We start from the raw sequence: 24,296 nt of genomic DNA on the forward strand, positions 1-24,296 counted from the left end.
TTTTATTTTTCTTTCCAGCTTATGATTTATCTTTAATCTTATCTATTGTTTTGCCTTTTGTCTTTGTTTTGTTCTATTTCTATCATTTAAATTTCTCCAGAATTCTACTGTTCAACGGCTCCCCCTTCTGCTTCTATTCCTTTCTCTCCTCTCTTCTACCTTCCAAAGTATTTAGATCAATGCTGTCTTGTTAAAATGTTTATTTTATTTTTATTTTTCCTCTAACTCTACTTTTCACTTCTCTATTACCCTCCAGGTACTTTAGTTAGATTGTGAGCCTTCGGGACAGTAAGGGAATTTTTCAAGTACCTTTCTTAGTTCTAATCTTAATGTATATTTTCTGTAAACCGCTTAGAACCTAACGGATGGAGCGGTATATAAGAAATAAATTACATTACATTACATAGATGAGCAAAATGTTCTACCTTCTCAGTTATACGTCTAAATTAACAGTTAAGTGAATTTGCTGCTCAGACTGTCCACTCTCACTATTTGTTTCCCTAGTCTCTAGATACCACTACCAAAGCTGCTTCAAAGTTTGACTATTTTAACTGAAGAACTTCATTTCAAGGAGAGTTGGCATTAGTTGTCTGCAATACACATCCCACACCCCATATTCAGTGATTTGCTTCATTCAGGCAACATGTAGAAGTACAAGGTTCATCTTGGCAGCCTAAAGGAATCTTACCTAGCAGGTGGGCAGGAATGGGGCCTTTCAGATTGATATATTTCCCACCATATTTTTTATAGAGTGCGCGGCGGACATAGGCATGCAAGTTCAAATATAAGGGCTGCAGCTGTTGAAAGATGTTGTCCAGATCGGCTTCTAAAGTGGGCGTTTCATAAACTGATCTCCAGGAAGCTCCATTATCTGCATAACCTGGATAGAGAGAGACAAAAAGCAGGGAGATTCCTGAAACACGCTAGCAGAAAGTGAGGAAATGATTAGAGAGTTGTGCGGGGACAGAAATCCTACCCGTCCCCGCCAAAATCCCACCCGTCCCCACCCGTCCCCGTGAGGAATCCCACCCGTCCCCGCAAGGAATCCTCCGTCCCCACCTGTCCCCGTGAGGAATCCCCTCCGTCCCCACCCGTCCCCGCGAGGAATCCCCTCCGTCCCCACCCGTCCCCGCGAGGAATTCCTTCTGTCCCCATCCTTCCCTATAAACTTCAGAAATAGTTATTTTATTTAATTATGCTACTGAATTAAAGGCTCTGGTAGAGACCCATTTACAAATAAGCAAAGAGACTTTATTAATTTGGAAATATTAATTGGGAAGAATACATACTTTGTACATGGGTTTCTACCAGAACCTCTAATGTAAATATAAAATATAAATTCTCAGCTAATGAGAACCCACAAGCTGTCAGCTGAGGACTTCCTTTGCAGTTGGCCGGGGGTCCCTTTTGCCAAGCTTGGCAGGCAGCAGTAAAGTCCCTGAGTCACAGATGCTGGCACCTCAGTGGCTCATGGATGCTGCCAGCGACTGCTGCGCTTGGTGGAGGGGAGTTCTGGCCATCTCTAGAGGAGGTCCTCTGCTGGCGGTGCTTGGGGATCCCCATCAGTCACAGCAAGGTCAGCAAGTACTTCAACACTGTAGAAATAAAACCAGAAATGCATTTCCTTTTCTTTTGAACACAATACAAAGACATTTGCTATATACATTTCCCAAAGCTAACATATTTTAGTCAATAAATTCTGTTTTTTACCTTTGTTGTCTGGAGACTTATTTTTCCATAAAGTTGGTCCCAGTTTCTTTTTTCCGCATTCCCATCTTCTGTAAATTCTTCTGTTGCTGTCCATTGGTTCACCCTACCATGGTCCAGCATTTATCTCTTTCTCATCTTTCGTACCTGCCCGCCAGCCCCATGCCCAACATTTCTCCTTCTATCACCCCTCTCCAGCACCATGCCACATCTCTCCCTCCATTCCCTTCACCACTGTTCAACATTCCTCCCTCTTGCATCCCTTTCAATCTGTCCCATTGTTCCCTTGCCATATTTCTCACTCATCTTTTTCTTCCCTATCATATTCTGTACCTCCCTCCCTACGACCAAAAATTCTCCTCTTTTATCCATTTGCCGTGTGTACACAACCATCTCTCTTTCCCGCTCATTGACACACCCACACCCAATTCTCCCTTTCTATTCCCTCCTCCACCTCAGCATCTCTTTCCCTCCCTTCCTCTCTCCCCAGTTCATGACTTCTGTGTCCAAAAATGCACTCCCTTCCACCACTTCATTCGAGTTCAGATAACAGCAGGGGTTGGAGGCAGCCTGCAGCACGCCATATGTAGCCGACCCAGAAGTCTTCCCCCGAAGTCAGAGCTGACATCGGAGGGAAGGCTTTGCATCAGTCTGGCGGCAGCTGAGGTGTCAGGTGGGAGGGGGTAGATACTGGATGTAGGAGGTGAGAGGAGACAGACTATAGATAGAAAGGGGGAGGGATGAAAGGGGAAAGATAAGACAAGCTGGAATGCCTGGGGAGAGAGAAAAAGACAGATGATGGATGTAAAGAAAAGGAGAGGGGAGGAAGACATTGAATGGAAAGGAGGAGAGTGGGAGGATACGGATGGAAGGGAGGAAAGAGAAAGATGGGGCAGACACTGAATAGAAGGGGGAGAAAGAGAAATGAAGCAGATGCTGGGCTGAAAGGGGGGAAAGGTGGGCAGATGCTGGATGGAAGGGGGAGAAAGAAGGGTGGATGATGGATGGGATGACAGAGGGGGCAGAAAGGAGGAAGAGAGGAGACAGATCAGATGCTGGGCAGAAGCAGAAGACAGAGGGGCAGATGCTGGATGGAAAGGGAGGGATCTCAGGTCAGCATCAGAATGGCCGTGCAAGTCTACAAGGGTCCAAATGGTGCCACACACTGCTAGACATCCCCCCTAGTCCATTGTGCTTTCTAGAAGCCAGTATTGTGGTGCAGCCAGGTCCATGCTAGGTTTTCTCCCCCTAGAATGGGACAGACTGTGCTTTTGCCGGCAGAGGCAGAGTGGTGAGCCTGCACGATGGCGCAAACAAGCCCCCTCCCCTCCCCACCCCACAAGTGTCCTCCACCCAGAACAAGACCGAATCTGGGTTCCCAGTGGCTGAGCAGTGAGCCGGTGCGTGACACAATCCAGCCTACCGAGGCATCCCCTACCGAGAACGGAACCAACTCTGCAATCCCGGCCTTTGTATGAGGGAGGTCTGGTGCCCCAAAGTAAGGAGACCTGCAGCCATAGAGCACAGGATTCCCACGGGGATGAAAACAGGCCTACCTAAATTCTGGCGATGCAGGCATGCAGCTTAAATACAAGTCCGGCGTCGCGGCGGGAAACAGCCATGTTGAGCAGTGAGCTCAGCACATACACAGCTGAGAGCCTTGCTTGCTAATCCCGCCCCGCCGTGCCGCCGGACCAATCAGCAAGCAAGACTTTCAGCTGTGTACGTGTTGAGCTCACTGCTCAGCATGGCTGTTTCCGCCGCAACGCCGGACTTGTACTTAAGCTGCATGCCTGCATCGCCAGAATTTAGGTAGGCCTGTTTTCATCCCCGTGGGAGTCCCATGGGCCAGGGGGAGTCCCTGTGGGAGTCCCGTGGGTCAGGGGAGCTTCCCCGTGGGAGTCCCGTGGGCCAGGGGGGGATCCCGCGCGATCCCCGTTCCCGTGCAGGCCTCTAGAAATTATCTCTACACTGTGTGCGCTGCAGGTACCTCAGAACTCGACTGTTCGAACTCTGTTTCGACTAAGTAAGTGTGATGATGTGATGGAATGCTATGTATCATTGTATTGGTTGAAATTGCAAAATTCAATGCATGGCTGCAACCTTAATACAGCGATATGAGGAAATACAAGTGTGTGTGTGAGGGGGAGGAGAGGTGCTGACCATTTAGCTGTGCTGCCTTGTTGCTCAGATCCACATATCTCCTGAATTTGTTTCTGATTGTCTTTCCAGAAGCGTCCCTCCATCCTTTCCAGGCAAAGAGGAGCTCGTCATAATTCCTGGATTTGGCAAGGGTTTCAGTCAGGTCTGCAGAAGGAGAAACACATTGCAAAGGCTTAGAATTGGTGAGACCCAGCATCTCTTTGATCACATGATTCCCATGAGCTTATGATAGCACCTGATGCAGGTCAACTCCAAAAGACCGATTTAGTTCTAGCTTTGCCTCACTGCATGTAAAACCTTCTAGTCCAGTGGTCTCAAACTCTTTGCAGGGCCACATTTCGGATTTGGAGGGCCTCAGAAATAAATAGTTAATGTCTTATTAAAGAAATGACAATTTTGCATGAGGTAAAACTCTTTATAGTTTATAAATCTTTCCTTTTGGCTATGTCTTAATAATAATATTCTGTAGTATTGTGCTCACAGCTATAATTTATGTTAATAATAATACTTTCCTTATATTATTTAAAATATTATTGTGAAGTGCTCAGACCAAGTAACCCAAAATATAGTGAAGGAACTTTTGGGTTACTTGGTCTGAGCACTTCACAATAATATTTTAAATAATATAAGGAAAGTATTATTATTAACATAAATTATAGCTGTGAGCACAATACTACAGAGTAATTCTTGTCACAGAATACTTAGCTTTATCTCCCTATTAAGTAAGAAATTAATAATAATATTGTCATTTATAGCTAAAGAGACATATGATCAAGAAACTGTTTTATTTTACTTTTCTGATTATGATAAACATACCGAGGGCCTCAAAATAGTACCTGGCGGGCCGCATGTGGCCCCCGGGCCGCATGTTTGAGAAGAGGTCAACCCTTGGGAGCACCTGTCACCATCATCTTTTCTGGTGAAATGACCTATCTCACAATGCAGAAGTCCATTGGCATGCTCCAAATGCTTTCATCATGCTAGGAAACTTCCAGAAGGTCTTGGAATAGGACTGGCTCCGCCTGTTTGTTTCTTAGGACCTGGAATCAGTTGTAACCTTTAATCCACTAGGGCAGTGGTTTCCAAGCCTTCCTGGGGAACTACCATTCATTTCAGTTGGCAGGATATCCACAATGAATATGCAAGTACATGAGAGAAGATATCTGCACTCAATGGCAACAGTGCATACATATTTCTCTCATGTATCATTGCAAATATCCTAAAAACAAAACTAAGGGTTTTTAGGATACATTTAGGAACCATTGCATTGATACCAGTGGACTCTGGGTCAGAGTAAAAGAAGTGAGACTTCTCAGTTTCTGTTACAATGCATTCTAGCAGTTTGAAATGGGAGTTGAAAAAGTAGGGCTGATTTACTTGTTCCTTCTGATCTGATCTGGAGTCACCCACCTTCTCTAGCCAATCTGCATTATAATAATAATAATAATAACTTTATTTTTCTATACCGCCATAGTCAGGTGACTTCTAGGCGGTTCACACTGTAAGAAGGCTGGACATTCAGCGAATAACAAGGTCACAATACAATACAATAAGTCAACATACAATACAAGACAAAACAATACAATACAATACAATACAATACAATGAGTGTATACAACACAGTACAATATAATACAACGAGTCTAAATATAATACAATACAATAAATACATAAATATCTGCTCTATGTAGGGGATCCTAGGAAACACTTACAGCCTGATCAACCTGGTGCTGCCCCACTGCATGCAGTGGTGTGCAAAAGTCTGGAACCACTTGTGAGTTTTGCATTCTTTCAAGTTTTATTAAAATTTTGATGTATCACAGTATCGTGAATTCAAAGCGATTTACAATTCAAAACAGGGTCTTAGTTATTAACTACAATAGACACACGAGCATTGCAGACTGATACATAAGGGAAGTGGGAAGAACTACAATAGGCATAATAAAGAGAACATGAAGATAGCGGATTAATTGTTTGGCTGAGCGTTCCGCTTCAGAGAGCTCGTCTAACTTTGCTTTCCTGTATCTAATTACCTGTAACATGCCGAAGCGGAGAGGGCGTAGAGCCGCTGGAGCCTCGCAGCATTCGGGCCTGGCCGGTCTCGGCAATATAGACGAGCTCCTGCGTCAAATGCAGGACATCACGGGAGCATCGGCATGCCCGCTGGAGATGCACCGGGGCGAGACTGAAGCGTCCTCCTTGGGCTTAGAAATCACCTTGAGCCCCGACGCTGGAGTGCCTCCCCCTCCTCTCCGGATCGCCAGCTCCCCGCGGGTGGAGGAGCTATCGGATGTCGGTGAGCAACTCTCCATGGAGGCTAATGGGAACTTAGAGGGGAGCATGGAGTTGGAACCCCTGTATCTATAGGGCATTCCTTTGGTATCTGGGGATTTGCCAGCACCACGGCTTGTCTGTGAGCAGAAGAGCTGCAGCCAAGAGGGAACTCCAGTTGGTGAGAACATTGACTTTTCTTCTAAAAAAACTTTCCTTTACACTAAAGAAACCCCAAGAGGTAACTCTTGAAGCTATTTGGGATCTTGTGGCGGATTTGGCTAAAACAATAAATCCTCAGCTCTCTCAGTTAGAGCAAAAAATTAATACTCAAGAAAATGAAATTAAGAATATTAAAGTTGATCTACAAGACTACAGAAAATACTTCTTCACTGAAAGAGTAGTGGATCATTGGAACAAACTCCCACTGCAGGTGATTGAGGCCAACAGCGTGTCAGATTTTAAGAGAAAATGGGATATTCACATGGGATCCCTAAGGGAGTAAAAACAGGGGGGCAGGTATTTGGAATGGGCAGACTTGGTGGGCTATAGCCCTTTTCTGCCGTCTTTTTCTATGTTTCTAAATTCTCCCCAAGAAATGAAAGTTTCCAAACAACTTACAGAAGCACTGGTGAGAGATAGTATTAACTTAAGTAGAAAATTGGAGTCTTTAGAAAACTTTTCCCATAAAATAACCTTAGATTAATCAACTTTCCCAGAGTTGCGGCAGTAACTCCAAGAGACATGTTGAAACGTTACATGATGGAGGAGTTGGAAATTACTGAAGAACTGTTACCGCCATTCACCCAAGTATATTATTTACCCATTAATAGGGAAGAAAAGTTAAAGGAAAAAGATCAACAATTGCTTTCAGATAGGGAAGTCGCAAAGCCGGCAACACTTCTTCTTACAGTTGTCTTAGCACCGGATAAGAACTGGCTATTAAGACTTTTCTTTAAAAATAGACAGAAAGAATTTCTAGGGTATAAAATACAAGTGTATCCAGACATGTCACGAGATACACAAAAACGTTGTCATGAATTTTTGTTGTTAAAGCCAGGTGTTATAGCTCTTGGGGCGACTTATTTTCTTCGCCACCCATGTAAATGTGTGATAGTGCATCAAATACAAAAATATGTCTTTGATCCTAGCCAACTGACAACCTTCTTGTCAGCGGCTCGACTGAAAATAGGAGGAGGAATATGAAGTACTCTTAGATTGTTTGATCTCCTGTCTCAGCCAGCATAATTGTTAATTTTTATTTCTATTTCTTTGTTATATTCTCGCTGAATCTACATCTTGGATCTATATTGAGGACTTGAGTTAAAGTTAAGATATATTGGGTTAGTAGATTATAATTTGAATTGTATTTTATTATTTATTTCTTATTTAACTTTATCTTTCTGTATAAGTGGATACTTGATATGTTATTGAAAAATGATAAATAAATAAATAAATAAAAGAGAACAGGAAAGATAAGTACAAAAGGAGGGTAAAAATTTTTAAAGTATAATCAAGATTAAAAAATAAAATTAAGGTGTTTTTTTAAAATTTCTCGGAACCTAAGACAGGAAACGTGAGTTTCTGCGGTGAACGGGGTCAAAAGAGAATCCAACGATTAGGTCTCAAAGGTGTCCTTGAACAACCAGCATTTTAACAATCCTTTAAATTTACTTAATGATTTTTCTTCCTTAATAAATAAGGAGTTCCATATTTTAGGCGCTGTAACCACAAAGATCATATTTTGTCTTGTATTTATTGTACTAAGGGATGGAATTATTAGAACATAAGAACATAAGAACATAAGAACTGCCTTCTCCGGATCAGACCTTCGGTCCATCAAGTCCGGCGATCCGCACACGCGGAGGCCCTGCCAGGTGTACACCTGGCTTAATTTATAGTCCACCATATCCTTATATGCCTCTCTTAAGAAGGTTTTTGTCCTCTGATCTCAGACTTCTAGTAGGAATATATGGAATAATATACCTTTCTAGGAATGATGGGGCTTCAGTTGTTAATATTTTGAATGTTAATAGTGCTATTTTATAGGAGATTCTGTGAACAATTGGAAGCCAATGAGTTTCTTCAAGCAGAGGTGTCATGTGGTCAAATTTTTTCTTATTTGTAATAATTTTAATTGCGGTGTTTTGAATTAGTTGTAGTCGACGGATTTCTTTAAGAGCGATTCCTTTGTAGAGCGAGTTGCAGTAATATAAATAATCAGTGCCCAACCCCTCCTGCCGAAAGAACCCGTCCCCCCTAACAAAATGCCCTAACCACCCTCCCCTGACCCACCCAACGGCCTCCCCAAAGATCGCTGGCAGGAGGGTACCCAACCCCTCCTGCCGGACCCCTCAATGCCCCCCCGAAGATCGCTGGCAGGAGGGTGCCCAACCCCTCCTGCCGGACCGCCCCCCAATGAACCCCCTCCCCCCCCCCGGAACCCCTCTGAAGCTTACCACCAAGTTGGCCGGACGGGTCTTCCCACCGTCTAGCCAGCAGGCCCGCCTCTGTCCAAATGAGGCGGGCCCGCCCTTCCCCTGCCCAACCTACAGGATTCTAGAGCCTGATTGGCCCAAGCGCCTAAGGCATTATTTGTATACATTTCTTATGTTGAAATTCAATAAAATATTTTAAAAATGAAAATGGTCTGCAAAGCATGCAACAAGTCACTGATGACTGACGTCCTTAGCACAACCGGATCGAGTGGGCGCAGAAGCACTCAAACTAGACATGTAAAATGTAGGAAATGGTGCTTTTCAGTGAGGAAAGCACCTCCTGCCTGTTTGGTAACCAGGCCCACATCTATTTGAGGAGGTTTCCTGGAGAGTTGTTCAAGCCAAGTATGCCTCAACCTCACTGTGAAGCATCCTTTGAAGGTCACAGTCTGGGGCTGATGGCTGCTAATGGCATCGAATGTCTGCACATCACTGATGGAATGGTCAACAGGACCACGTACATCATAATACTATAAAAGTGCTGCTAAACAACTTGGCAGCTGATATCAGGCCACTTCCTGTTCCAAGATGACAAAGCACCTTGCTATCGTTCCAAACATGTGATCAACTGGAAGCATCAGAACAACATTGAGTCAATCGACTGGCTTGCCCAATCTCTGGATCTGAATTCAGTCGAGAACCTATGGAACAAGGTGGCCTGGGAGATATCCAAGAAACATCCAACGTTAAAACATGAATTGATTTTGTCACTCATTACAGCTTGGAACCGCATTGTCATCCATGATCACCTCATCAAACTGGTTCATTCAATGCCAACTCAGTGCAGATAAGTGATCAAGAACACAGGGTGGCCCACAAAATACTGAACCATCACTGACACACAAAACAGCCTTTTACAAGGTTACCTACATGAATATGAAGGATAGATGACGCTCTTATATACTTTTTTGGTTGGCAAAGTACATTTCTCGATTTACGCAGAAAAACGATTAACATGGCAACTTTAACAAACTCAGAAATTTAAGGCCAAACTAGAATAAAAAGTTGATTCTAGTAGCCAAATGTATCCCTTATAATATGGTACACAGACAAATCTATTGGGTCAACAAAAAATTAAAATAAAAGGTCAGAAATTTGAAAGAATGCAAAATTCAAGGCCCAGTTAAAAGCCTACCTCTTTGAGAGTGTTTTCGACTCCTAACTCCTCTCACCTTGGGTTCTGCATCCCCAACCATATATGTCACATCTGTCTGTCCAAGTTAGATTGTAAATTCAAAATATATGTCGAAATATATAGCGCTGCGTATGCCTTTCAGCGCTATATAAGTGATAAGTAGTAGCAGTAGTAATTCACAAGTGGTTCTAGACTTTTGCACACCATTCTAGGCCCTGATGTACATACAGTGGGTAAACAAAAACAAAAAAACTGGGGATACAGATGTTCTGGAGATAATTTATTAAACACTGACATATAAAACCCTGAAAATTCAATTTAAAAAGTACAATGATAAAAAATACAGTGATAAAAATCCAACCGGACCCTACATGGTAAGTGTTTCGGCGAACACGCCTTCCTCAGGGGTCCAATGGTTTGCAAACTCACATATAAAGAATTGGACTGAAAACAGTCTATTGTCTTTAAACCCGTGAGCAAAGAACACCGCAGACAAGCTGAAATAGCAAAAAAATGTGGATCGTTGTGTCTCCCTATTTTTCTTTGTCATACAGTGGGTAACACGGGAACTAGACCAGCCTGTTTAGATTGGCCTGAATGTGGTGGGGCCCTGACTGTATCACCCTAGGAGCGCTGGGTGTGCATCACCTTATTCCTTGATGTAACCAATCAGACAGTTGCCTGTTATTTTATATTAAAGGGTAAAGTTATCACTTTAGGTTACCATTAAGACAGGTTATTTTATTATTATCCCAGTTATTAGAAACCAGGTTTCATTTGCGCCGAGAGGTACATTCTGTAGGCAGTCAGCCGGCACCAGCGACTCCACTCCTCTTCCCTTTCAGTACCCCCCACTGGCAGCTCACGGCCCCGTCTGAAGGACCTTCACACATGCACAGACATCAACGCGATGACATCCGCGCACTTCCGGATGCCTCAAACCGCGGCACTCTCATTCTCTGCTCCCTAACCACTCCTACTTTTCAGGTAGGTGTTGTTAGATGCTATGCGGATATCTGCATGCAACCTAAATTATCAATTTAAAAAATTGTTTTGGGTTTATTTATTTATATACCACTTATATCCTAAGTGGTTTACATTCAGGTACTTTATCATATTTCCCTATCTGTCCCGGTGGGCTCAAACTCTATTTAGTGTACCTGGGGCAATGAGGGGATTAAGTGACTTGCCCAGGATCATAAGGAGCAGCAAGGGATTTGAACCCACAGCCTCAGGGTGCTGAGGCTGTAGCTCTAACCCCTATGCCGCACACTCCCACATTATACCTGTGGTGCTTTCTTTATGATGTGTAGGGAGGGGGGCTAGGGGGGTTTGTCCTTTGGGGGGGGAACATAAAACTTGGTGACTTGGACCATATGATTTTTTATTGGCTGGATTTGTGCATACTCTGTTGGCACTGTTTGCTCTTGGTTATGTTCCTTTGTTGTCATCAATAAAAAATTGTTTATTATTGGCATGGTCACCATTTAACCCATTAACCCATTTTTGTGCGCAAATTTTAGTTAGGCATCACTAGACATCTGTGATTAGAGCACCTAGCAGCGCCTAACGTAGGCGCCATGTATAGAATCTAGCCCTTTGTGCTTTTCTGTTCGTTTTTGTTTGATAATGCCATGAAAGGCCATAGAAAATGTTGTTTCCAACAAACGAACCAAAGAGCTGACATCTTAAGTCCGCAGAAAAGCAGAAGACCAACAGAAAAATTACTGTGGCATCTGATGGCTATTATTTCAAGAAGATAATCCACAACTTTGGAACAGTGAAATCATCCACATCTATGAAAAGAATGAAGAGGACACAAAGATAGAGCGGAATTGTCCCAATCAGAATGAGGCGCGCAAAAAAAAATGTGTCCTTCAACTCATCTGATGAATTCAAATGCCTTTATTCATCCAAAGTTTCATAAATACATCCATGGACTCAATGACCTGACATGTACATGTTTCGGCGTAAGCGGCCTGCCTCAGGAGTCTTATGAGTCTTCAACAGGTGTATACAAAACCATGTAACCATAAATGTAAAGATGCACAATCCTCTAAATGCGGCTGCCAAAATTCCAATTGCATCCGTTTTTGTGGCAGGGGAATGTCGGCTGCGGCAGCAGCTCTAAAACGCATCCATATTTGTGGATGATTTTTCACTGTTCCAAAGTTGTGGATTATCTTCTTAAAATAATAAAGTCTGCATCAGTTTCATCAGACTTCACAGTATTTTTTTTGTGTTGGGTCTCCATCGAACACACATCTCCAGTTTTTAGCACTGCTACTTTAAGGTCTCTTTTGGGGGAGGGGTTCCAGGAAAGGATAAGACCCAATAAGCAGGTGGAACCCCTTCCCTCTTACTGGTAACCCTTACCTGGATCCAGGGGCTGACAATTAGAGTTGCCGTCCTTGCAAACTTTAGCCACACTATAAGCAGTTTCCATATCTGAGAGTAGTTTGTTGTACTAATAAAAGATGAAAAAAATATCAGTGTGAGACAGATGGCTTCTGCCGGTGCAGAGAAAGACTATGTGACAGCATCAGGAATAAAGATAAAAGAAGGAAAATAAGGCTCATTTATTTTAGCTATTCTTTAATTTTCCTCAAAAACCCATCTGTCAGCAGAGGCCGCTAGAGCCCGCTGCTGTCAGCCTCTTGGTCCTTCCCTTGCCCTCACCTCCTTCAGCTCATTCTCCGGCAGAGCTGACCTGCCGATGTCACTCAACTTCATCAGAAGGCGTTTTATCTCTGGGTCCTGGAAGTCCGTATAATCATACTGCCGGGCCTTCATGCCATATTGTAGGGTGTGATTCGACATCTTCAGGTTTTTGTCGAGCTGCAGTGGCATGCCAGAGCGAGAGATTAATGAACAGATGGAGGAAGCAACTACAGAGGGAAGGATCGTATTCAAAGTAAAACTGCTTTGGCTGAAAATGTCCTTCCACAGAATAGATAAGTACATGCAGGCATTTATAACATGCTTTCTTTTGTTCTGAAAAGTGGTGCGGGAGCTGAATTTATGCCAAGAGAGAAGACAATGGCCCCTCATTTTGTAACTTGCTGCCTAAATTTAAGCACCATCTGCCTGATATTCAGAATTCTTTAGTTGGCTAGGAATGACTCCTGAGTAGGGGAAAGAGAATGGGGACTTACATACTGCCTTTTTGTCGCCCTGGGTACCATCTTGGTGGAGGCGCCGGCACCCGTCCTCCTCTCTGTCTTCTCCCTCCCCTTCCCTTACACCTCTTTAATTTTCCTGGAGCGAGAAGCATCACAAACTTGCTGCCCACATTGGTTTTGGCTCTCTCTGATGTCACTTCCGGGTCCCGTATCTAGGAAGTGACATCAGAGGGAGAGCAGACATGACACGGGAAGCAAATCTGTGATGCTGCTCATACCAGAAAAATTAAAGAGGTACAGTGAAGAGAAAGGAGGAGCGTATGCAGCAGGGGTTTGGGAAGGGAGGGTACAGAGAAGAGGGCAGAGGAGGGGCGCCACTGCTCTGGGCACCACTCACCCTTGCTACGCAACTGCTCACAACCTCTGGGTGCAGAGGCAGCTGCTCAACCAGTGAGCCACAGCCCTCCCTCCCTGGCAGGCTAAATAGCATGTAGCCATCTAAGCACTAATATTCAGCGCATGATGGCCTCTTTAAATGTTCACTAGCATAAGCAGCATCTTCTACCCGACACTTGCACCAGCCTTGGCTCCCTTCTGACGTTACGTACTAGTAGGAGGATGGTGAACATTTAAAGAGTTATATGGAGGGAGCAAAGAGGAAGAGAGGTGTCAGCACCCCCTGCGAAGATGATGCTAGGGCAGTCCACCACCCCTGTCCCACCCCCTTACTAGGCCACGGTGTGCTAAAGTGCCACATCTAGGTGCATACATTTACACCTGCTATTGCAGGGGTGCCCAAAAGGTCAATCACAAAGGTAATGCGAGTCGATCGCGGAGCCCATCCCGGGCTCCGCGATCGACTCGCGTTGCCTTTGCATTCTCTCTGTTACCTGGCGCCACAACAGGCCAGCAGCAACTACAGAAGCGCCAGGCAAGCCAGCCTCCATCTCCCCCACACCCCCAGGTGCACATGGAGCCGTTCGCGATGGACCGCGAGAAAGAGGCCCCACCCGGAGAACGGCCTACCACATGTCTCGAGCAGCTGCTGCCAACTCTAAGGCTCCATTGAGGAGCCGGGCTGGGAAGAAAAGTTTTGCGGGAGGAAGAGCACCCCAACCCCCCCATACCTGGTGGTGGAAGAGACGAAGGTCAGAGCAGCACGTAGAGGAGGAAGTGAATGAAAGTAGCCAGCCCGAGGTACGGTGTTCTGGTTGCCTGTGCAAGGGTTGCAGGAGCAGCCGGAGGCATCCAGCTGGATACTTGCAAGCCCGGAAGAAAGGGACAATTCGGCATTTCCAGAGTGTAGCTGACCATTTAACATCTACTGGTGTATGCTAATATATGTTTTGCACATTCAGAAAACCAGAGTGCTTGGGAGTCTCTAAGACAGGTTGGAGAAGCCCTGCAAAACCAATGTGTCCTTCATTAGGTACCTTGAGTTTCAGGCTCTGATTCAGGAAGCATCAGACCAGGGTCTAATATTTTGCTGCTCCTACAGAGGACATCCCACCGTTTCTCACTGCTGGGTTGTGAACAGCCATGGCAATCTACCTCAATACATGCTTCTGTTGGACTAGTTAGTAAATAAGCTACCTATGCTTGCTTTCTATTAGCCAATATGTTTGACCCTGCCCAAAGTGAAAAACTTGCCAAGAGGGGTGAAGTAGCTTTAAGAAGAGTAGATGCATTTGAAAAGTGAATCTTTACTTTTCCTCTGGATCATCTTCCATGCAAATCTATTTTCCTTCAGCTGCACCTTTACTTCCAAAATCCAGTCTAAAATGTCAGTATGTCAGAAGAAGAAAGTGCAACCAGAGACTCATAAAATCACCAGCAACAAAGGTAGGAGAAATGATTTTATTTTAAATTTAGTGATCAAAATGTGTCCATTTTGAGAATTTATATCTGCTTGCTATATTTTGCACTATGACCCCCCCTTTTACTAAACCGCAGTAGCGGATTTTAGCACAAGGAGCCTATGAGCGTCGAGAGCAGCACAGGGCATTCAGCGCAGCTCCCTGCGCTAAAAACTGCTATCGTGGTTTAGTAAAAAGGGAGGGGGTATATTTGTCTATTTTTGTATAGTTGTTACTGAGGTGACATTGCATATTTTAAAGTCATCTGCCTTGACCACTGTGAAAAAAAAACCCCGAATAGAAATGATAATTAAAATTTTATCTGCGTACAGTGTGCTTTGTGTTTATTAAAATTTTATTGTTGGTAGATCATTTTGACTTGGCCATTTTAAAAGTAGCTCGCAAGCCAAAAAAGTGTGGGCACCCCCGTGCTATTGAAATGGCATGTTTGGGCATGCCCAGATGTAGGCATGTAGAAAGATGCTGACTTACACCAGCAGTCTATAATGAACCTGTGGTGCCCAGATAACACGATAGAATTTGCGCCCAGTGTGCTGCCTCCATGCACCCAACTTGTGGAACCTGGTTATAGAATTGCCCCCATCGTGTATTTAATTTTCAAATATAGGTGTGTTTTACCCCAGTATTTCAGCCTGCAAATAAAGCAAGTGCAATGTAAATAAGTTATTCAAAATTGCCCACAGTGGGGGAAAATTCACATTATGCAACCTAATAACCTTACATAAAATAGAGCTTTATTAAACTAATGAAAACATAGGTCCCTCGATTCCTTTATAAACTAGTCTCTCAGAACTAACTCCAACAGCACAGAAATGATCTTGCAAACCCCACTCCAGCTCTGTACAGTTTATGCCTCTGGAAACACACATACACAAGTACTAAAACACTGATTCTATAAAGTTTGTCTAAAGTTAGACACTGATATCAGTGCCTAACAATTGATCAATAGGCTTAATTGGCATCGATAGTGGCACTCAACACCTCCTAATTGGCTTTAATTAGACTTAACTGAGAGTTAGATGCCAAACTTTAAAAACATGAGTCTAATAAAAGCAGGCCCCTGGCCCAAAGTACCTAGATTAAAAGTGGGCATGGTTGAGGGCGGATCATGGGTGTGTTTTCGAGTTAGGTGCCTCTTTGTGAATTAGTTGCCATTAGGCTCCAATATCAGCACCTAACTTGAGGCAAAGAAAACCTTGGCATAATTTGGGGACACCTAAATGTTAGGATGCTGAGCGCCACCTAAGCATACTTTGACCTTGCCTTCTTCCCAACCTGTTCCAAAGCCCCCCCCCCCCTCACCTTTTAAAATGTAAAGTGTGTCGCCGGCACAGCAGCAATTCTTTGGTGCTGCCTGCAGCTTCCTCAGTGCTGTCCCTCTGCCATGGTTCAAGCAGAAATTATGTCAGAGGGGGACAGACTATGGCACAGAAACAGCAACGAGGAAGCTGTGTTGAGCGCTACAGAATCGCTGTTGTGCAGTGACCCTCTTGCATTTTAAAAGGGAGGGAGAAGGCAAGGACATCCCAGCCTGTGGGGGGTCCTCTGGAGCTATAGGCCCAGGACAGCTACCCTGTTTAAGCACCCTCCTAACACTGGCCCTGCCTATTCTATGCCAGCCTCTGGGTGCCCAGATTCCAGTACAGAATGCCAGTGTGCACCCTCCGCAATGCTCCTAAATTTAGACATGCCCACTTATGCCAGGTCTATGGCAGGTAAAAATGGGTATGTGCGCACAACTTCCATTATTCTTTAAGTTGTGTGTGCAAGTGGGAGACATGCCCGTGTGTACACCCCCACTTATGTGTACCTGTATGTAAAAGTGGCACTTTTTGCTGCATTTACTGCAGGCGAGTAGTTATAAAATAGTTCTTCGCCTTTTGATGTGCTTGTTCTAGATCAGGGGTAGGCAATTCCAGTCCTCAAGAGCCACAGGCAGGTCAGGTTTTCCGGATATCCACAATAAATATGCATGAGATAGATTTGCATCTCAAGGAGGCAATGAATGCAAATCCAAATCCATCTCATATATATTTATTGTGGATATCCTGAAAACCTGACCTGCCTGTGGCTCTCGAGGACTGGAATTGCCTATCCCTGTTCTAGATGCATACACTCCCACTAACTTTTATAACAGCCATTATCCGCACATTGAGCATGCTTTGTATATGCAAAAATTTACCCCAATGTGTCCAGCTTCATGGCATCTCCAGTACTCTAACAAAACGAATGTATCTGAAATTCCTGTTAATTAGTCATTGGAAGTTAAACAAAATCAACTTCATTCCGGTGTGTCTCAACATTCCCACAGTCTGTTCTGGAAATCCAAAGAGCTATGGCTATCAGAGTTGTGCCACATTAGATTACATCAAACCTCGGTTTGCGAGTGTTTTGCAAGACGAGCAAAACATTCTCGCAAATCGTGCCTTGCAAACCGAGCATTGACTTGATTTGATAGCTGCCCCCCCTCCCCCCCCCCCACGATCCAGCATCCCCCACCTGTGCGCCCAAACACAATCCCTTACCCCGTTCTGGGTCCAGCACCAACGCACAGGACATGCCGGTGCCTGAAGATCCTGCCTCTTGCCTGGGCTGAGCCTTGAGCATCTGTGCATGCTCAAGGCCTTCTGGCTCCCACTCTCACCGAGATTCTCGAAGAGAGCGAGAGCCAGAAGGCCTTGAGCATGCGCAGATGTTCGAGGCCCAGCCCAGGCATGAGGCACGATCTTCGGGCACCTGCACGTCCTGTGCGTAGGTGCTGGTGCCAGTGCCAGATCAGGGTAAGGGATTATGTTTGGGTGGGATGCTGGATCGCGGGGGGAGGGATTGCAGGGGGGGGGAGTGATGCCTTTTGGGGGCGGCGTTTGCTGGCGGGGGCGATGCCGGTTCTCGGGGGCTGGTAGGTGGAGCAACGCCGGTGGCCTCGTGTGTGTGGGGGAAGGTGGAGCAGCACCGGTGGCCTCTGGGTGGGGGTAAGGTGGAGCAGCACCAGTGGCCTCGGGGGGGGGGGAACGAATCAAGCGTGTTTCCCTTACTTGGTTTATGAGCATGCTTCTGGAACAAATTATGCTCGTAAACCAAGGTTCCACTGTACTTCCTTTGGCTTTGGCTTGTTGGTCTGGATACCACAGATCCCCCTCCCTTCATTTGACCAGCATTCCACATTGAACTAAATAATCCATACCATGATCTTTTTATTATGGTCTGTGATATCGGTGTTGTAGGCCCACGAGGCTTCGACATAATCATTCCATACTACTTCAGCTGTGCTGTTGTATTCCTCTAGTAAAGTGACAGCTTGGGCTTCATCTGCTACTTTGTCTGCAAGGACAGAAAAGGGAATAAAACTGAACCAATAAAATGAGTCATTCATGTTAACGCTGAGGGGGTTTTGAAAGCAGAGGAATCAAAAAGGCCAGGTGGGATCTAGGGTCTAACACAGATCTTTCCAACTTGTAAGTTCACGCATTTTATGAATATCTGTTTTAGATATCCTATAATCCTGATTTACGTGTAAAGATAATCCTCACCACTCGTGTCCTATGTCTAAAACAGAGTAGGGACACTCAAGTTCTACTATCAGTCTTTCTGGGTCTTTAGCTTAGCTATTAGAGACTGAGCTCCTGTCATCTGTCAAGCTCTGCTACCTTCAGGCTATGGGCAAACAAATCAGATTAGATTCTAATCAAACCTGAATACCCTCTAATAGCCATTTTATCCATTAGATCTGCCCCAGTGGGTAGCATGTTCCACAGCTTGAATGCCAGTGCTTGGCAAGCTCAGGCAAGGACACTTACACATACCAAGTACTCTGTGGGAGGAACTGTCTCCTTCGGGATGTGTACTATGATGCCACCATAAAGTCCCAGAGCAAGGCCAAGAATGAAGCGTTAAGAGATAAAATAAGAGACCACGGAGCAATTCCATATTTATACATTGCCTTGGATTTCAAGGGGTGATTAATAAATATATTAAATAACCCTGGATTGATGCTGCTGGTACCAGTCATGATGTCCAGAAAGATACCATGGTCAGTCATTGTAGCATCAGAACAATTATGACCTTGGGTCAGATGAGTCATTCTGACATCACCTCAGCCAACTGAAAAACTCTGAAAACCAATAAATGCTGGTAAAGTGTTTTCAAGAAATTAATGCATCGGTTAACTACAAGAATGACATCTGGCAAAGATTTTGTTTTCATGGTAGCTTTGGTGACTTGGTAGAGTGCTTTGGAACCAGCTCTAGTACGAGTGACTGCAAAAACTTACCGATACCCTGAGGGTAGCCTTCAGGGACAGGCGGGCGCCATTCAAATTCTGGCCAGCCCAGTGTTTCGTTTTTGATGCTGTTCTGCTCTTTTAGCCATTCCATCACAGGTGAGAAGTACTCCAGCAGGGGACCAGCATCCATCTTGTCTGTCCCTGTCATATTATACAAGATCTCCTGCCAGGACTTGGAAGAGCCGGCCTGCATAGCCTGACTGGAGATCGCAAAGAAAATAAAAAGAGAGGCCAAGTCAAGTTGTGCAGAGAAGGTGATACGATCCAGATCAGATCGAACATACTAAAATCAGTCTAATTTATAAAACATTATGATGGGGAATTAGAACATAAGAACTTAAGCATTGCCATCAAGCCTAGTATCCTGTTTCCCATAATGGCCAATCCAGGTCACAAAAGAGTAAAACAGATTTCGTACTGATTATCTCAGGAACAATCAGTAAATGTTGTCAAGTCCATCTTAATAATGGCTTATGGACTTTTCTTGGAAGAACTTGTTGGAACCTTTTTTTAAACCCTGCTAAGCTAACAAACTTTTACCACATTCTCTGGCAATGGTTTTTTTTTCCCTTAAATTGTTATCTTTTATCTTTGAAATTGTAGCTCTTGCCTATTATCCTCTTGTTTCCACCTGTTATAGTTTTATGTCTCCAAAAGTCTTTGTCGCCACTGTTTTCTTAAATTTGTATTTTAACTATTGTTTTCTTTTATGATTTTGTACACCACCTAGAAGGCTGATTAGGTGGTATAAGAAATTTTAATTAAACTTGAAATTTGAGTGAAGAAATGTTTTCTAATCTGTCATATCTAACCCACATAATCCCTATATAGGTTCAGAAAGGGAAGTTTTAATGTGCCTTAATTCAATATATTTAAATTGCTTCTAATAAAAATTATTTCCCAAAAAAAAAAATAAAATTAAATTGTTATCCGCTTAGGTTTTAAGTAGAATATAAATGTTAAAATAAATAAAGCAGCTTACAAATACAAAATTTCACTAATAAAACAAATACAATTAAATTCATCCATAATTAAATCATTGGTCCCCTTTAACTGTCACAATTTACCTATTTCTCAAATAAAAAAGCATTTAGGCTCTTACAGAACATCATATACAAAGAATGATATTTTTAAAACATTGGCAAAGTATTCCAGATTTGAACAAATTAATAAGGAAAAGAATTAACTAATCTCTCCCCTTTTTACAAAAGCATAGCACGGTTTATATTACCCACCTTAACACCTTCCAATTAAACAAATACCATAAATAGATTGTAACCTACCCTCTCTAACTGCATTCCATATGTATTTTTCATACAGTTCTTCACTGTCAGTTTAATTTCCATCCTATAAGTTCACATAGAATTTTTCTTTTTTCAACCATCTTTATTTTCTCTTCTTTATTAATTTCCAGGTACTTTAGTTAGATTGTGAGCCTTCGGGACAGTAAGGGAATTTTTTAAGTACCTTCTTACTTCTCATTTATAATCTTAATGTATATTTTCTTCAAACCGCTTAGAACCTAACGGATGTAGCGGTATATAAGAAATAAATTACATTACATTACATTTATAGCGCTGGCCATGACGTTAACAACTTTGATGCTCATAGAATTCCTGTGAGTGTAAGAGTTGTTACCACCACAGCCGGCGCTAAAAAATGCTCTATGCTTTTGTAAAAGAGGGTAACTGCCTTCTAAATCTCTTTTCTTTAAAAAAAAAAAAAAAAAAAAGGGCTTACCAGATCCATACGATATTGTATGTGACAGGAGCCTGCTCTAGGCAACACAAAATTAACGGCCTCTTTTATCAAGCTGCACTAGCGGCTACAGCGCGGCAATAGCCCTGAAGCCCTTTAAATCTCTATGGGCTTCGGGGCCGTTAACGCAGTGCAGCCACTGGCGCGGCTTTGTAAAAGAGGCCATAAATGAACCACTTGTGGGAGGGGCAATAGAACCATAACAAAAATCTTTAAAATAATGCAGCAGATTTAATAATGGTGCCGAGACAGATAGGAAAAATACTCCAGAGAAGCTGTTACTGGGTAAATTCTCTTCATGAAAAGGCGATTAATAAATCCAAATAAATAATAAAAATGACCTACGTAACTGCAAATCAGTGCCAATTACCACCAATAATTGTTCTTAAATTAGCATCTAATTTATCAACTAAGTTATATGCATAACTGTAGATATTCTATAACCTGCATGTGCAACTTTCTGCACTAAACGTACAACTGGGTGTACAAGGGGAAGAGTGTGGCACAGTGGTTAAAGCTACAGCCTCAGCACCCTGGGGTTGAGGGTTCAAACCCACACTGCTTGTGACCCTGGGCAAGTCACTTAATTCCCCCCCATTGCCCCAGGTACATTAGACAGATTATGAGTCCACCAGGACAGACAAGGAAAAATGCTTGAGTACCTGAATAAATGAATGTAAACTGTTTAGAACTCCCTTGGGACAGCAGTATAGAAAACTGAATAAATATATAGTGTGGAAAGTTACAGCCTCTGATGACCAGAGCAGGTATTGTGATGTCATAATGCCTCATTCCACCAATGCCTAAGAGCCAACCTCATCAATGATGTCACAATGGCTGGATTGTCCGACACTTGGATCACTTTTACTACATTTTGATTTCTAGAGTGGTGCAGTGGTTAACCCTTTCAGGACCAAGGGACATATTTGTCCCATAACTTTAAAATCCTATAAATTTTGATTGGGATAGTCTACAGTTCTAAATTTGATATGTACGGATTCCATAGGATACTGCCTTTATGTAAACAAACTGGTTCCGACATTCATTCATTAGCGTCGTTGCCAGGTTGACGAGAAGATTCACTTGCCACACTGTCCATAAGCCAGAAGTGTGATTTTTTTTTTTTTTTAAATGATGATATTTCACAAAAAAAATCAATATTTTGGCATCTGCAAGCCCTTTTTACCATAAAAATGTCGTCAAAACCACAAAAATTGGCCTACGATCCTTATGGTCCTGAAAGGGTTAAAGCTACAGCCTCAGAAACCCAAGGTTGTGGGTTCAAACCCACATTGCTCCTTTTGATCCTGGACTAGTCACTTAATCCCCAATTGCCCCAGGTACATTAAACAGATTGTGAGCCCACCAGGACAGACAAGGAAAAAATGCTGGAGTACCTGCATAAATTTGTGTAAACTATTCTGATCTCCCCTGGGAGAACAGTATAGAAAAATGAATAAATAAATAATAAATTACTGAATGAAAGGGATCGGAAGCAATTTTATAATTGGGTGTCAAGTTGTAGAAGCCATGATGGGGTGCGCTGAGTGCCGGCCATATAACAGCATGGCCCAGCACTGAATATTCAGGCATAAAGCCGGCAGATGCTAACAACCTGGCTGAACATTTACTCCTTTGCTTTTGAGACAAATACATGAGGCCTCCGTGGGCTAGATTCATTAAGCAAACCAATCGTGTACCGATCAGTTTGCGACCCCTTAGCGACCAAATTTCCCTCCAGCCCGATTCACTTACCTCTGTCGACCCTCCTCCGATTCGCGCACAAACCAAAACCCTGCAATACTGACTGGGCTGGCCAATCACTCCCAAGCGACTGCTAAGGACCAGTCACTCAAGCCCTTTCCATCTGCCCTGCCTTCTGTCGCCCTGCCCTCTGCCCTGTCAGCCCCGATCGCGCCTGCCTGCCTGCCTCAAACACGCCTGCCTTCCTGCCCCGCACGCGCCTGCCTGCAAGAGAAGAGAGCTGGTGAAGTCAGCCATCAGGACCGGGAGGAAGAGAAGCAGTGCATGGAAGAAATCCAGTCTGAAAGAGAGACAGAGGCGCACACCTACACCACAAGGAAAAGGAGTACGAGAGTAGTATCTGCCCCTGTCACTCAACACACCTGCCTGCCTCCCCCGAATGCGCCTGCCTTCCTGCCCTGACTCTCCCACCCATCCCCACAGTGCAAGCCCATGGTTTTAACCCGCAGGCTTGAGTGGGTTAAAACCACGGGCTCCAAAATGTAGTTAAAAAAAGGAAAAAAAAAACCCCTGCCAGGCCCAGCGCATGCGCTGGGATCGCTTTAGGGCGATCCGGTCAGGCAGATTGGGGCGTTCCTCCAATCACCCCCATCTCCATATTGAAGTTTGCAGAATTCATCGGACCTGCCTGGATCGGGCCCGATCGGGCAGGTTTGTGAATCTAGTCCCATGTGTCATGAAAAAGACAGCAGAAAGTGCACTGATAACTCAGATTGCTGTGGGTACCAGAAGAGGGCAGTGTCAGTGCTATGGCTTTGTCTTACCCAATTATCGTTCCAGCTTCCTTTGAGGAGTAAATATCACAGGTGTGCAGGGGGCCTGTGTGTTTCGCTGCCTTGCACAGGGTCTTGTGGAACTGGAACTGAAGGATGAAGCTCACAAAGTATCTGTGAAGACAAGAAGCATGGATAAAGCGACTGAGTTGACAGGGAGTGATCCAAAATCCCCCAGAATTTCACCAGGCAGAACCAGGAAGCAATAAAGAAAAATTAGCATATTACAAAAGACCCAAGTTATATATGCTGATTTGTTTTCACACCTATTGTGTGCCTTACATCACTGCTAATGCCCTTCCAGAAGTGCATGCACAAACCCCTTAATATATATTTTAGAGTGAGGCCCCCCTCCCCACCCAATTAACCCCTCAGATGGTAGTTCTGTATAAGGCATGTCTGCATTTACAATAGGTGTATTTGCAGAACAGACACCACTTACATGCAAGCTTGCCTTTTTTGAAAATTGTACTTCTTTCCTAATTTATAATTAATTTTACACCACTTTGACCTGGCCTTCCAGTAAAGGTGGTAAAGTAAATCATTTGAAGCTCATGTCCAAGTGGCATAGACTACAATTGAAGAGGGAGCATGCATGTGGAGAAGCATGGGTGCAGTGGCATAGTAAGGATAGGAGGCGCAACCACACCCCCACACCCTCCTCTTTGTGCCCCCGCTCCTTCCACGCTCCCCTGCTCTACATCACACTCGCATTCTCCTTCCCCCCTCTCCCCCCCCCCCCCCCCCCCGGTAACTCTAAATCTGCACTAGCGCAAGTGGCTTTTCTCCAGCATGCTCCTCTCACCAGTGTCGGATTTCCCTCCGATGTCACTTCCTGGCCTCGTGACCCGAAAATGATTCAGAGGAGAACCAGGCTGGCACAAGCAACAGGCTGGAGAAGTTGCTCGCGCTAGCGAAGATCTACGTGGTGGAGGGAGGGATTGCG

At 44.1% G+C, this 24,296-nt stretch overlaps 1 protein-coding gene across 1 annotated transcript in view; it reads right to left on the minus strand.

Moving 5' to 3' along the window:
* ACE (angiotensin I converting enzyme) overlaps window positions 1–24,296 on the minus strand; it is a 103,103-nt gene that overhangs the window by 26,820 nt on the left and 51,987 nt on the right. Inside the window, exons 11-17 of the mRNA XM_033919050.1 lie at window positions 23,342–23,464; window positions 19,044–19,255; window positions 17,958–18,094; window positions 12,454–12,612; window positions 12,151–12,241; window positions 3,871–4,014; window positions 689–880 (exon numbers count right to left, since the gene is read on the minus strand). Coding sequence (XP_033774941.1) covers window positions 689–880; window positions 3,871–4,014; window positions 12,151–12,241; window positions 12,454–12,612; window positions 17,958–18,094; window positions 19,044–19,255; window positions 23,342–23,464 — 1,058 coding nt within the window. The remainder of the gene's footprint in view (window positions 1–688; window positions 881–3,870; window positions 4,015–12,150; window positions 12,242–12,453; window positions 12,613–17,957; window positions 18,095–19,043; window positions 19,256–23,341; window positions 23,465–24,296) is intronic.

The sequence above is a fragment of the Geotrypetes seraphini genome, chromosome 13, assembly GCF_902459505.1.
Source record: "Geotrypetes seraphini chromosome 13, aGeoSer1.1, whole genome shotgun sequence".
NCBI lineage: Eukaryota > Metazoa > Chordata > Amphibia > Gymnophiona > Dermophiidae > Geotrypetes > Geotrypetes seraphini.